At 41.3% G+C, this 14,627-nt stretch overlaps 10 protein-coding genes across 10 annotated transcripts in view; all 10 read left to right on the plus strand.

The window, feature by feature from the left end:
- The window catches only part of PCDHA2 (protocadherin alpha 2), a 217,237-nt gene that overhangs the window by 72,592 nt on the left and 130,018 nt on the right, over nucleotides 1–14,627 (plus strand). The window lies entirely within an intron of this gene.
- The window catches only part of PCDHA3 (protocadherin alpha 3), a 211,072-nt gene that overhangs the window by 66,427 nt on the left and 130,018 nt on the right, over nucleotides 1–14,627 (plus strand). The gene's annotated exons all lie outside the window — the stretch shown is intronic.
- Nucleotides 1–14,627, plus strand: part of PCDHA4 (protocadherin alpha 4) — a 205,021-nt gene that overhangs the window by 60,376 nt on the left and 130,018 nt on the right.
- Nucleotides 1–14,627, plus strand: part of PCDHA5 (protocadherin alpha 5) — a 190,432-nt gene that overhangs the window by 45,787 nt on the left and 130,018 nt on the right. The gene's annotated exons all lie outside the window — the stretch shown is intronic.
- Nucleotides 1–14,627, plus strand: part of PCDHA6 (protocadherin alpha 6) — a 184,102-nt gene that overhangs the window by 39,457 nt on the left and 130,018 nt on the right.
- Nucleotides 1–14,627, plus strand: part of PCDHA7 (protocadherin alpha 7) — a 177,804-nt gene that overhangs the window by 33,158 nt on the left and 130,019 nt on the right.
- PCDHA8 (protocadherin alpha 8) overlaps nucleotides 1–14,627 on the plus strand; it is a 170,851-nt gene that overhangs the window by 26,206 nt on the left and 130,018 nt on the right.
- PCDHA9 (protocadherin alpha 9) overlaps nucleotides 1–14,627 on the plus strand; it is a 164,532-nt gene that overhangs the window by 19,887 nt on the left and 130,018 nt on the right.
- PCDHA11 (protocadherin alpha 11) overlaps nucleotides 149–14,627 on the plus strand; it is a 144,497-nt gene continuing 130,018 nt past the window's right edge. Inside the window, exon 1 of the mRNA NM_001082588.4 lies at nucleotides 149–4,134. Within this exon, the coding sequence (NP_001076057.2) occupies nucleotides 1,744–4,134 (2,391 nt within the window). The 5' untranslated portion in view covers nucleotides 149–1,743. The remainder of the gene's footprint in view (nucleotides 4,135–14,627) is intronic.
- Nucleotides 7,930–14,627, plus strand: part of PCDHA12 (protocadherin alpha 12) — a 136,716-nt gene continuing 130,018 nt past the window's right edge. The window contains 1 exon segment of the mRNA NM_001082584.4: nucleotides 7,930–10,467. Within this exon segment, the coding sequence (NP_001076053.3) occupies nucleotides 8,005–10,467 (2,463 nt within the window). The 5' untranslated portion in view covers nucleotides 7,930–8,004.

The following is a 14,627-nucleotide window of genomic DNA, read 5'->3' on the forward strand; positions in this document are numbered from 1 at the left end:
ATGCATAATGGAATTAACGGTTATAAAAGTTGATATGTCTCCTTTAATTTTTTAATACAGAATTTTGCATTTACCTTAATTAGAGTTCTAGTGTTATGACAACATTGGGAAAAGAGTAAATATGAAAAAAGTAGAACAAAATCTCAAATTAATAGTTGAATATACATATAAAATATTAGCATACACATATGATAACTTTTTCATATGCCATTGCAGTATTTTTAGATTGGAGATAAACCATCAAAACTATAGAACAAAATATTTAAGCTAGAGTGATATTTATTCTAAATCACTTTCTATTCTAAAATTTTGTTGCATCTTCTTTTTTTCCTCCTAAATCCTAAGGGTATATGAAAAGACAAAGAAAATTCAAGCAAATTACAACTTAAGGCAAAGAAAACTCTCATAAGCAATTCCTGTATTTTACTTAGCATTTTCTATGAAATTCCATTTCCACAGACACTAAGGTAATTTACCATTTAGTTGAATTGTTTGATTAATTTTCTATGTTTTAAGCACAATATCAGGTACTTACAGAAGGTATAATTAAAAATCACATCCCTTGTTTTCCATGAACTTATGCTCTCAAACCCAAAATTCTTTCAATAAGAAACAAACTATTTTCATGAATATAACTGAATTAGATTAAGGAAACCAATGTTGGTGACTTGGAAATACCAATATGGCACGAAGATGTTCAGGGTGATTTTATTTATTTTATCAAATGATAATAAAATTTATTTTATAGTTGAAAAGCCTATTTCTGTCATATCATTGATTCTGTTACATAAAGTGCTAAATTTTGATATCTCATATTATGCTACTATGGCTTACATTAGAAATAATATGTGTCAAATAAAAACTCATCTAGATCAATAGACTTTTCCTTTGTGGATCCTTTTTTAAAACTACCAAGTTTGAGAATATGAATATATTTGTTTTTCATATTGTTCTGCAATGAATATGAAGTCACTTATAATCAGAAAGCAATTAAATGTAAATAACAGTAAAGAATGAGAACTATAGAAAATAGATATGAAAAGGCAAGCCCACAGAGATGAGAATAGATCATGTGGAACGTAAACACTAAAGAGCTGCTTTTATAAAACTTCAATTTTTTCTTTGAGTTCCCTAGCAGCCAAAGTAACAAGGGAGACTGAAAGTAAAACAATTCAAATTTGATAGTATTTTTATATGAGGAACAACACTTTCAGGAAATGTTTAACCCTAGTTTTTCATGAGGCCACTTTAACAACTGAATTCTCTTTCTCTCTCACTCTCTCTGTGTATATGTATTTTAGATAAGTAAAAGAACAATGTTATAATGTTAAGTCAAACATAGACACAATAATTTAAATTTGATGTTAATCGAGAAATAAAATGCCATTTCCATATATATTTAGTTTCAATATGACTTATAATGTGAATATTCCATAAATAAGCACGTTGGAAATATTTGGGGGAAGAAACCCAAAACACGTGAAATTCTGTGGTGGTAAATGCAGTGCACAGTACTCACAGTTTTAGGCGCAAGGTGTCGCTCTTTACTTGGTGGAAAGTTCATTTAAAGGTTGGTCTGAACAGTGAGGCACTCCCATACAAAGGGACTCCATCATACCGGATGCCACCGTTTAAGGATCCTTTGAAACTTCTCAAGAATTCAACGAGATTTTTAACCTGAAACTGAAGAATCTGGTACTGTAAGTGTAAAGAAGCTTATTTTGGAAGCCAATTTCGTATGCGATGTTTGGTTTTCAGAGAAGGGGATTGGGCACCCCACGACTACAGCTCTGGCTTCTCCTCCTCGAATTCTGGGAGGTGGGGAGCGGCCAGCTCCACTACTCCGTCTCGGAGGAGGCCAAACACGGCACCTTCGTGGGCCGCATCGCGCAGGACCTGGGGCTGGAGCTGGCGGAGCTGGTGCCGCGCCTGTTCCGGGTGGCGTCCAAAACACATGGGGACCTTCTGGAGGTAAATCTGCAGAATGGCATTTTGTTTGTGAATTCTCGGATCGACCGCGAGGAGCTGTGCGGGCAGAGCGCGGAGTGCAGCATCCACCTGGAGGTGATCGTGGACAGGCCGCTGCAGGTTTTCCATGTGAACGTGGAGGTGAAGGACATTAACGACAACCCGCCGGTGTTCTCGCTCAGAGAACAAAAGCTGCTGATTGCGGAATCTAAGCAATCGGACTCGCGTTTTCCACTAGAGGGAGCTTCTGATGCTGACATTGAAGAGAATGCTCTATTGACCTACAGGCTAAGTAAAAATGAGTATTTTTCTTTAGATTCACCAACAAATGGTAAGCAGATTAAAAGACTGTCACTTATTTTAAAGAAGTCTCTGGATAGAGAGAAAACTCCGGAACTTAATTTGCTGCTAACAGCTACAGACGGGGGAAAACCAGAGCTTACTGGCACCGTTCGGCTGTTAGTCCAAGTCTTGGATGTCAACGACAATGATCCAGAGTTTGATAAATCAGAATATAAGGTGAGCCTTATGGAAAACGCTGCTAAAGAAACTCTTGTGCTCAAACTAAACGCCACAGACCGAGACGAAGGAGTCAATGGAGAGGTAACATACTCCTTAATGTCAATTAAGCCCAATGGAAGACACTTATTTACACTAGATCAAAATAATGGAGAAGTGAGGGTCAATGGAACTTTAGATTATGAAGAAAACAAGTTTTATAAAATTGAAGTACAGGCTACAGATAAGGGGACTCCCCCAATGGCAGGTCACTGTACAGTCTGGGTGGAAATCTTGGACACCAACGATAACTCTCCTGAAGTCGCCGTGACTTCCTTGTCCCTCCCAGTACGAGAGGACGCTCAGCCCAGCACGGTCATTGCCCTGATCAGCGTGTCTGACCGTGACTCCGGTGTCAACGGACAGGTGACCTGCTCGCTGACGCCCCACGTTCCCTTCAAGCTGGTGTCCACCTTCAAGAATTACTACTCGTTGGTGCTGGACAGCGCCCTGGACCGCGAGAGCGTGTGGGCCTATGAACTGGTGGTGACTGCGCGGGATGGGGGTTCGCCTTCTCTGTGGGCCACGGCCAGGGTATCCGTGGAGGTGGCCGACGTGAACGACAATGCGCCTGCGTTCGCACAGCCCGAGTACACCGTGTTCGTGAAGGAGAACAACCCGCCAGGCTGCCACATCTTCACAGTGTCGGCACGGGACGCGGACGCGCAGGAGAACGCGCTGGTGTCCTACTCGCTGGTGGAGCGGCGGTTGGGCGACCGCGCGCTGTCAAGCTACGTGTCGGTGCACGCGGAGAGCGGCAAGGTGTACGCGCTGCAGCCGTTGGACCACGAGGAGCTGGAGCTGCTACAGTTCCAGGTGAGCGCGCGCGATGCGGGCGTGCCGCCTCTGGGCAGCAACGTGACGCTGCAGGTGTTCGTGCTGGACGAGAACGACAACGCGCCGGCACTGCTGGCGACTCAGGCTGGCAGCGCGGGAGGCGCAGTTAACAAGCTAGTACCGCGGTCGGTGGGTGCGGGCCACGTGGTGGCGAAGGTGCGCGCAGTGGATGCGGACTCAGGCTACAACGCGTGGCTTTCATATGAATTGCAGCCGGCGGCGGGCGGCTCGCGCATCCCGTTCCGCGTGGGGCTGTACACGGGCGAGATAAGCACAACGCGTGCCCTGGACGAGGCGGACTCGCCGCGCCACCGACTTCTAGTACTGGTGAAGGATCACGGTGAGCCGGCGCTGACGGCCACGGCCACCGTGCTGGTGTCGTTGGTGGAGAGCGGACAGGCGCCAAAGGCCTCTTCCCGGACTTTGGTGGGCGCCGCGAGCCCAGAGGCTGCGCTGGTGGATGTCAACGTGTACCTGATCATCGCCATCTGCGTGGTGTCCAGCCTGCTGGTACTCACGCTGCTGCTGTATACGGCGCTGTGGTGCTCGGCAACGCCCACTGAGGGCGCGTGCGCGCCGGGGAAGCCCACGCTGGTGTGCTCCCGCGCGGTGGGGAGCTGGTCATACTCGCAGCAGAGGCGGCAGAGGGTGTGCTCTGAGGAGGGCCCACCTAAGACGGACCTCATGGCCTTCAGCCCCAGTCTTCCTCTAGGTCTGAATAAAGAGGAGGAAGGGGAAAGACAGGAGCCAGGGTCAAATCACCCCGGACAGGTGAGTTTTCTACAGATTCCACCTATCAGGAAGTGTATGTGAAATTATTTAAAATCCAGTTTTTTTTCACGGATTTTTTAAGGGAAAGTTTTATGAATAATCAGTGTTTTGAATATTGTTTTAGATAACAATGTCTGTTCATGAAATACCAAATGATACACATCTTCAGTCTTTTAATCATATGAATAATCTGGCTTCTTTAACCAATAAATGTCCTATTTCTCTTAATATTTGGTTAGCAAATCCTAAAAGAAATGAGATGCAAGAATGACTCTTCTGTAGTCACTTGAGTAGAAATAATTACTATTTTCACTAAAGTACCCATGCCCCTTCATCTCTAAACTTCAATTATGACCATAATAACTATGGATTATTTAAATTTGCTCCTCTTCGTCTTTTAGCAGTTTTGCCTTGATATTTCCACATTGTTAGATCAACTGGCTTTGTTTTTCTAAAGGGAGGAGGTCTTCCTATGATGTCCAGGTTGGACTGCAGTGGCTATTTACAGGTCACCTGTAGCCTGGAACTGCTAAGCTCAAAGAATTCTCCCACTTCAGCCTCCAGAGTAGCTGGGAATGCAGTGCCACTGCACTTAGTCCATTGGCTTTCCTAACTTCAGGCTTGTATCAAAGCTAGAATACTCCATTAGTATGACATGATTTACTTTTCTTTTTTTTTTACAGTGTTAAACGTTCATCATAAATTCATTATATATGAGATAATCTTTACTTTTGTCTTTATTCCTGTGATAATACTTGTTTTCATATTGTTTGAAGAAAAAAGTTAAGCCTTGCATTCTTATATGCTGCTTTATGGAAATAATATGACTAAAATTCTACATGTTCTTGCCAGGCAAAGTGGTTCAGGCCTGTAATCCCAGCTATTTGGGAGGCTGAGGCAGGAGAATTGCTTGAGCCCAAGAGTTCGAGGCCTGCCTGGACAACATAGTGAGATCCTGTCTCTATAAAAAATTAAAAAATTAGCCAGACCTAGTGGTGCATGCCTGTAGTCCCAGTTTCTTGGGAGGCTGACATGAGAAGATCCCCTGAACCCAGGGGTTCAGGGCTGCAGTGAGCTATCATCGTGAGACCCCCATCTGAAAAAATAATTTTTTTGCCTGTTCTTGATTTTGTTCCATGAAAAGGCAAGAGATTTGTCAACTATTGGATACTCAAACAAAATGGCATGATTTATGATTCCAAAGGAAACTAGGTAAATAAAATTATTCAAATTATCTAAACTTGCTAAAGACATGCATATAGGGCTATATTATCTATAATATATGCTAGTTGGCATTCTTCCATAAGTTTTTCAGATTCATCTAGCAGAGAAAAAATTAAATATATTAATGTGAGTACCTACTGACAATTATCAGTTTCATTCATCTCACTTTGTAACTGCTCTATCTTGTAATGCCTTATCTCTAATGTTTTTGAAATTTTCTTTCCACGTAGTATCATCCCATCTGAAGATTTGAGCAAAGATCATTTACTTCTGAGTCATTCTTCATATTTAGTTATTCTTACTACACGTAGAGTGGTGGTATTACAGACTTTCTTGAGAATCATATCTAGCTATTTCCCCCCCGTATAGAGGCATAACATACCATTTGGCACAATATTCAAAGAGTCTATGCTGAAGCCTATTCATAGACTTTAGATCGAGAACTTTTGTATCATAATATTCATTGGCTAAAAACATTCTTTAAGTATTAAAGAGAAGGCAACAATATAAAAATATAAAATATTTCAGACTCAAAAGTGATTAAACCATCATACCACTTATGAAACTTTATAAATATAATAAATGTGAATATTAGATAGGGCATACATTACTCATCTCCAGATGAAGTTTTTGGAATAACTGAAGATCTTTTAAAGACTTGGGAATGTTTTCAGTACAGGTTAAAATTTTGTAAATTATTATTTTATATCACATAAATAACAAATTTGCATTTTAGATAATTCAAATTACTTGGACTGATTTCTGCAAAGTTGTTTCTTTTATACTTAATGCCAAGATTGCATTCTATGGTATAAAATTATAATTTCAATTTATTTTCTAGTTTGGTTGTTTAAGTATTAAACTAAACTTAGATGTTCCTATTGGCTTAACAATTTGTTTAGGTCAAAGAGTATGTGACGACTACATAACACACTATTATTATTTGTTTCTTTTTGAGATAGAGTCTTGCTCTATCACCCAGGCTGGTGTGCAGTGGCGCAATCTCAGCTCACTGCAATCTCCACCTCCCATGTTCAAGCAATTCTCCTGCCTCAGCTTTCCGAGAAGCTGGGACTACAGGCATGCACCACCACTCCTGGCTAATTTTTGTATTTTTAGTAGAGATGGGTTTTCACCATGTTGGCCAGGCTGGTCTTGAACTCCTGACCTCAGGTGATCTGCCTGCCTCAGCCTCCCAAAGTGCTGGGATTACAGGTGTAAGTCACTGAGCCCAGCCTATTTTTTAAAATTAAAGTTTCTTAGCATGTATGGTACATTGACCACTCTTGAACATGAAAAATAGGAAAGAAACTTGGTGATAATATTAGACAATTTAAATAATTAGCCTGATGACATCAAAATTCAAATATGTTTTTAATTACTTAACGTTTTATAGTTGATTTAAGTTATCTTATACTTGTAGAGCCATTCTTGGTTACTCTTTCCTGGTGTTGTAAAGGTGTCATATTTCAGTTGCCTTTATTATTATATGCAGTAGGAATGAATGGCAACAAATTATTGGTTTAAAGATTTTGACTTGAGTATTAATAGGCTTACAAAATCTATGTGTACTTGTTCACAATGAGTTGTAGGATCTTATCTGTTTTTTTCTCTTAAAGCTGATCTTGAATTAATGAATAAACTCATGAAAGGTCTTTTGATTCCCCCTTGCATAACAGTCACCATTCTGATTTTCTGAAGAGAAGCATGTCCTAACTACTAAATGACCTGTAGGGGAAGATTTAGAGAAAAAGCAAAAGGTTGATATCAAGTTCACATTCTCTTGACTTTAGTCAATGAGATTAGGCTCCAAAACCCTTTAAGCGATCTTTCTCATTTTAGTGCTCCATTGTTGCTTTGGGATAGTGTGAAATTTGGAGGCTTCAACTAAACATTTTACATTAAAGTGCTTTACTTTTGCTAGAGTAAAACTTTCCAGAATCTATTCCTGAGATTTGTTTTAACATGTTATGGAAATGAGAGCAGTTATGTGAAAAGTTATCACATTCAAGCATCAAGGAACCAAAACAATAACGCTCTCCATATTTATGATGAATTCTAACTTTCATAAGATTTATGAATAAGACAATTTATATAAATGAAATATTGTTTGGTATTAGACATATTTTAGTTTCTTATCCTTTGTTAAATACAAATTCCTAACTTTCTCTAAAATCTTACGATGGAGTGCTTGTGAAGGTTAAAAGTTACTGAAACAGTGGAATTGTAAGCTATATAAGGGGAGGGGTGCTGTATATTATTCTGCATATCATGATAAAGTGTAGGTTCTGGCCTACTGTATTTGAAAGATTTCTACTTTGAAGCAGAAAACATTTTTAAACTACAGCATAATAAAATTGTTGATGTTTTGTTACTAATATCATGTATATTAACTAAACCCGCATTTATAAATGATCCGTGAAAAATAACCCAAAGTCGAAACAATAGAATTAAGAGTGACCCAGGAAGTGGCTAAACCGAAAAGAACCTCAGGATCTTTCTTGTACTTACATAATCAGTCACATGATGTCGCTCTACACTCAGAAGGTGAAACAGGAAAATTTTTTCTCCGCACCCACATTCCAATCATTCACGGAATAGGATCGACTCCATATTGACTGTGATGCTGGAAAAAATTTACTAAATATGTACTTACAGAAAAGGGTGACTACTCATAAAATACCTCAGGCAAGCGATCCCTTAAAACTGATTGTCCCAACTCAGAGGCCCTCATTTTCTGCAATGGTGATTATCGGGCCAAGAGGCCCGGGATCCCAGCGTCTGCTGCTCTCGCTTCTGCTCCTTGCAGCCTGGGAGGTGGGGAGCGGCCAGCTCCACTACTCCGTCTACGAGGAGGCCAAACACGGCACCTTCGTGGGCCGCATCGCGCAGGACCTGGGGCTGGAGCTGGCGGAGCTGGTGCCGCGCCTGTTCCGGGTGGCGTCCAAAAGACACGGGGACCTTCTGGAGGTAAATCTGCAGAACGGCATTTTGTTTGTGAATTCTCGGATCGACCGCGAGAAGCTGTGCGGGCGGAGCGCGGAGTGCAGTATCCACCTGGAGGTGATCGTGGACAGGCCGCTGCAGGTTTTCCATGTGGACGTGGAGGTGAAGGACATTAACGACAACCCGCCGGTGTTCAGAGAAAGGGAACAAAAGGTACCTGTTTCTGAATCTGCGCCTCTGGACTCTCATTTTCCTCTAGAGGGCGCTTCTGATGCGGATATCGGCGTAAACTCTCTTTTGACCTATGCGTTAAGTCTAAATGAGCATTTTGAGCTTAAAATAAAAACAAAAAAAGATAAAAGTATATTGCCTGAATTAGTTCTTCGGAAGTTATTGGACAGAGAGCAAACGCCAAAACTCAATTTATTGCTGATGGTAATCGATGGCGGTAAACCAGAACTAACAGGGTCTGTCCAGATTCAAATAACCGTCCTGGATGTGAATGACAATGGTCCGGCGTTTGATAAGCCCAGCTATAAAGTAGTGTTGTCTGAAAATGTCCAAAACGACACAAGAGTGATCCAACTAAATGCTTCCGATCCAGACGAAGGACTTAATGGAGAAATTTCCTATGGGATCAAAATGATTTTGCCAGTGAGTGAGAAATGTATGTTTTCAATAAATCCAGACACAGGTGAAATTAGAATTTATGGTGAACTGGATTTTGAAGAGAATAATGCCTATGAAATTCAGGTTAACGCCATTGATAAAGGGATTCCTTCCATGGCAGGTCACAGCATGGTCCTGGTGGAAGTTCTGGACGTGAATGACAATGTCCCTGAAGTAATGGTTACTTCACTGTCGCTCCCTGTGCAAGAGGATGCTCAGGTGGGTACCGTCATTGCCCTAATTAGCGTGTCGGATCGTGACTCTGGAGCCAATGGACAGGTCATCTGCTCACTGACACCCCATGTTCCCTTCAAGCTGGTGTCCACCTACAAGAATTACTACTCGTTGGTGCTGGACAGCGCCCTGGACCGCGAGAGCGTGTCGGCCTATGAGCTGGTGGTGACCGCGCGGGACGGGGGCTCGCCTTCGCTGTGGGCCACGGCTAGAGTGTCCGTGGAGGTGGCCGACGTGAACGACAATGCGCCTGCTTTCGCGCAGCCCGAGTACACAGTGTTCGTGAAGGAGAACAACCCGCCGGGCTGCCACATCTTCACGGTGTCGGCATGGGACGCGGACGCGCAGAAGAACGCGCTGGTCTCCTACTCGCTGGTGGAGCGGCGGGTGGGCGAGCACGCACTGTCGAGCTACGTGTCGGTGCACGCGGAGAGCGGCAAGGTGTACGCGCTGCAGCCGCTAGACCACGAGGAGCTGGAGCTGCTGCAGTTCCAGGTGAGCGCGCGCGATGCCGGCGTGCCGCCTCTGGGCAGCAACGTGACGCTGCAAGTGTTCGTGCTGGACGAGAACGACAACGCGCCGGCACTGCTGGCGACTCCGGCTGGCAGCGCAGGAGGCGCAGTTAGCGAGTTGGTACCGCGGTCGGTGGGTGCGGGCCACGTGGTGGCGAAAGTGCGCGCGGTGGACGCTGACTCCGGCTATAACGCTTGGCTGTCCTACGAGTTGCAACCGGCGGCGGTCGGCGCGCACATCCCGTTCCACGTGGGGCTGTACACTGGCGAGATCAGCACGACACGCATCCTGGATGAGGCGGACGCTCCGCGCCACCGCCTGCTGGTGCTGGTGAAGGACCACGGTGAGCCCGCGCTGACGTCCACGGCCACGGTGCTGGTGTCGCTGGTGGAGAACGGCCAGGCCCCAAAGACGTCGTCGCGGGCCTCAGTGGGCGCTGTGGATCCCGAAGCGGCTCTGGTGGATATTAACGTGTACCTCATCATTGCCATCTGTGCGGTGTCCAGCCTGCTGGTGCTCACGCTGCTGCTGTACACTGCGCTGCGTTGCTCAGCGCCGCCCACCGTGAGCCGGTGCGCGCCGGGCAAGCCCACGCTGGTGTGCTCCAGCGCCGTGGGGAGTTGGTCTTACTCGCAGCAGAGGAGGCAGAGGGTGTGCTCTGGAGAGAGCCCGCCCAAGACGGACCTCATGGCCTTCAGCCCAAGCCTTCAGCTGTCTCGAGAAGATTGTTTAAATCCTCCCAGTGAAGTAAGTTATTAATATTATTTAGATATATTTGTTTCCTTGAAGAACTTCCGTTTAGGTTATAACTACATTCTCTCCTTTTTCTTTATGATTTTATCCTTTAAACTATCGAATGTCTCATCTTTCTTGGTCATTCTTACTCATTTTGAACTTTTATGTATTTGTCTAATATTAATGAAGGAAATATGTAGGTACAATGGAGGCCATGGAGCACCACACTTAATCTTTTTCTTTTTCTATAATATTTTATATGACTGATGAACCTTGAAAAAAACAGTATATTAGATTAAAAAGTGGCCAGATGTTTGATAACTTAAAAATTTAATTTGTTCATAATTTCAAGATTACAGGTAAGTTGCAAGAATGGTACAAAGAGTTCCTAGATCCCATTAATGGATTCTTTAACTCTTCCTCACGTGCTTAGGCTTTTAAAATAGCCTTCTTGATCACTATTCTAATTTCAGTACAATCTAGACATTTTCACATTATATTCCAGGTATTATCACAATAATATAAATGATATGTCTGACATATGATGAATGATTTTCTTTATTGCTCCCAAAATATCTTCTTTATTTCAAGTAGGAATAGATACTGTACTATTCTTATTTACATGAAATATAATAAAATCATTTCTCAATTTAAAAATATTTAGCCATCTGTACAATACAGTACAGTTGGTAACCAACTGTGGCTCAAACCAGTTTCGGATGATCCCAAACTTATCACAGTATACCACTGCCCTGTGCCTATTACCAGGTGAATCTTCTAATGTGCATTTTACATATTTTAACTTCCTATTTCTACAAAAATATCCAGAGGCTTCTCTTTAACCAGGGAATAAAGTCTTACATACCCCAGCCTGGTAGTAAAGGCATTAAAATTTCCAGCCTTATATCTACTTTCTTACATATCTTTAGTTTAGGATCTGGAATATAGTATATGTTCAATCACTTTTTAAAAACATATGGGGGTCTTGCTATGTTGCACAGGCTGGACTAGAACTTCTGGGTTCAAGTGATCCTCCATTTCAGCCTTCCAAGTAGCTGAGACTACAGGCAGGCTCCACCACTCCCAGCTTCAATCAATAATTTTAAATAAATATATGGTATTGAAATGTATTACCTGGACATTCCCCTCTATCTTAGAAATGAGAGTAAGCCCTAGAAATCAGATAATGTTTTATTGAAGAGTGTCTTGAAAGATAGACAACATTTTACCAAGAAAGTGTTAAGAGAGATAAGTAGGAACAACTGCACAGTATATGGTGTAATTGAAGGATTAGAGCAGGGGAGATTGTGAAGGCAGGAAAGCTATTTCTTTTTTAATAAATTAGGTATCAAGTAATGGAGACTTAAATTATGGCAGTAGAAATGAATTGAAAAAGACATATACAAGAGGCACTGGCAAAGTAGAAGCAGCCAGATAATGATAGACTCAATACAAATGATAAGAGAAAAACAAAAGTAGAAGTTGACTCTCACTTTTTTAGTTTGTTCAACTGAGAAGATGAGATTGCCATTAACCAACTTGCAGAACAAGGTTGGAGAAACAGTTTGTGTGTATTTGAGCAGGTAGGGAATGGAGATGAACATTTAAGAAAATGTTATTTTGAGGTCCTAAGAGAATACCGTTGTGATTGGAAATATGGGTCTGGATCTCAGAAGAGATTATTGGTATAGATTTTGGGAACAACTCCTTTAGAGAAAAAAATAATCCATGAAAAATAAAATTGCCAAGATAGACATTGAAAAGTGAAAAACAATGTGTCCAGGTACTTAGGTGGGTAAGTGTGTCACTTCCTGTGGCTGCTATAACAAACGAACACAAACTGGGTGCTGTAAAACAGCAAAAGTTTATTATTTCTCAGTATTGGGGACCAGAAGTCCAAAATCAAGGTGTTGTCAAGGCTATACTCTCTTTGGAGGCCCCAGGGAAGAATCTGGTTTTTGTTTCTTCCAGTTTCTATTGGCTGTTGGTGTTCCTTGCCTCCTCCTCTCCATGTCTCTCTCTATGTGTTGGTTTTACAAAGGTACATGTGATTGTATTTAGGGCCCATCTGGATAATCCAGGATAAACTCCTTTCAAGATCCTTAACTTAATCATATTATTCACCATATAAAGTAAAATCCACAAGTTCCAGGGATTAAGATGTGGGCATAACTTTTTGGGGACCACAATTCAACCTATTATAGTAGGCTTAAAATCATAGAAGGATAGACAACAGGAAGCTGAAATAAAGCTCAAAGTGCAATATATCAAGTATATGTTAGAAGTTAAACGTGAAGGGAAAAAGATAAACAGAATAGGTTTTCCACCAGAAGTAGAACATTTAAATTAGTGTATGTGCGTGTGTGTATGTATACATATTTTAGTTAAAGAAGTTTGACTATCTTTATAGTGTGAGTGAAAGAAACAAGTAAAAAATAAGATACTAAAAATAAGACAGGCAGCAGGTGAATTTAGATGAAAACCATGAGAGAATAGAAAATAATTTTTAAGAGCATATGGTTGACCTTAAAAGCAGGAACAGTTTTTCCTTACAACTAGTAGAAAATGAAAACAGATAATATAAGGAAAAATGACACAAGAAGAGAGCAATTGAATTTCTGTTTGGTCACATCTCTCAATGTGTGAATCATCTGAAAATGAACTGATGGAAATGAGGTTGAGAATTTGAGAAGAGAGGGAAGAGAATATGGAAGAATCTCTGTAAGCAAGAGGGAGGAGTTAATTATCAATTCACTTGAGAGCCCAACTGAGGTAAAGGTGAGAGTAAATTTGAAGAGAATAGTCATGGTTAAGTGACAATGTTGAGCAGCTTAATAGGAAGAATAGAGAAAATGGATTGTCAGGGTAACTGCGTGTTGGAGGCTAAAAAGATTGTTAGAGGAGTAATATAAATAGGTGAATGACTCTAGAGTGTCTGGAAGGGCATATTTTAAATGGTTGACTATGTAGTCTAATTATGTGAAGAGGTAAATAAAGAAATGTAGGGCCAGATAGAAAGAATTAGAAGAGAAATACTATGTTAGTAAAAGTAATGGAGCAGGAGAGGATGATGAGGGTAAGAGAATACCAAATACTCTGCCTAAATTTTTAGAGGAGAGCAGAGCTATGGAAATAAACCCAACAGTCATTTCCTATAGAGTTGTGCACAGAACAGGCCAGATAATTATTGGAGCTATGATATATTTTTCATTACACCATTTGGCCTGGGATTTTGTGGCTTGGTAGAGATAGTTATAACAATAAATAAAAGTAAGATCCTCTTCCTCTTTTCCTTGCTAAAGATATGTTAACATCTTTGTCTAGCTGTTGTTTCTTGGAAAATTAAAGTCAATTTAAATGACGGCAAGGTTTTACTCAGTGATGATGAAGTAAGATGGAGAGAGAAAATGGAAAGTTTAACCTCCTGGTTAAATTCTATTTAACCAGGACGCCGATTCGGGCTACAATGCGTGGCTTTCGTATGAATTGCAGCCGGCGGCGGTAAGTTAAATTCTATTAAATCAATAGGATATTAGTTCCAGGCATATTTTATAAAAACAGAATCCAAAACCTTAGAGCATTGTTGTGGCTAAATTATTGTGTTTATGTACATACACACACTCACATACAAAATCCCACACATATTGACTGAACACTTTCTTTTGAATATAAATATCTTATCTACATCTCAAGTCACATTGAGGGAAATTTATAAATATGATGTGTTTGTTCAAAATCTGATATATCAGTTACCAATATTTTTCATCTTCACCGATTTTATTCTTATGTGATTGTTATGTTTCCTTTTGGAGTCAATGGCTGTTGTGTGAGGAGGTCTTGAAAAATATTACAGGAAGAGGACAGTACCACAAAAACCTACATGACTATGCAGAACTACCGATCAATTGTCCCAAAACGAGTGTCGAATATTCTTTGTCTTAAAGTTCTGCATAGAATTCTTACACATGGAAAAATAAATTTGTGGCAAAATGAAACTCATCAACCAATTCTCAGCTAATATAAAATGTTGAGCAGAATGCAGTGATTTGCTGTTTCTGGGAAGGTAAACATTTAATCTTCAATTACATATTTGCAGTGAAAATGTCAGGAAATGCAAGGGGCAAAAAAATACTACATCGATGGAAAATATGAAGACTGAGTCATACTTACAC

The sequence above is a fragment of the Pan troglodytes genome, chromosome 4 (assembly GCF_028858775.2).
Source record: "Pan troglodytes isolate AG18354 chromosome 4, NHGRI_mPanTro3-v2.0_pri, whole genome shotgun sequence".
Taxonomy (NCBI): domain Eukaryota; kingdom Metazoa; phylum Chordata; class Mammalia; order Primates; family Hominidae; genus Pan; species Pan troglodytes.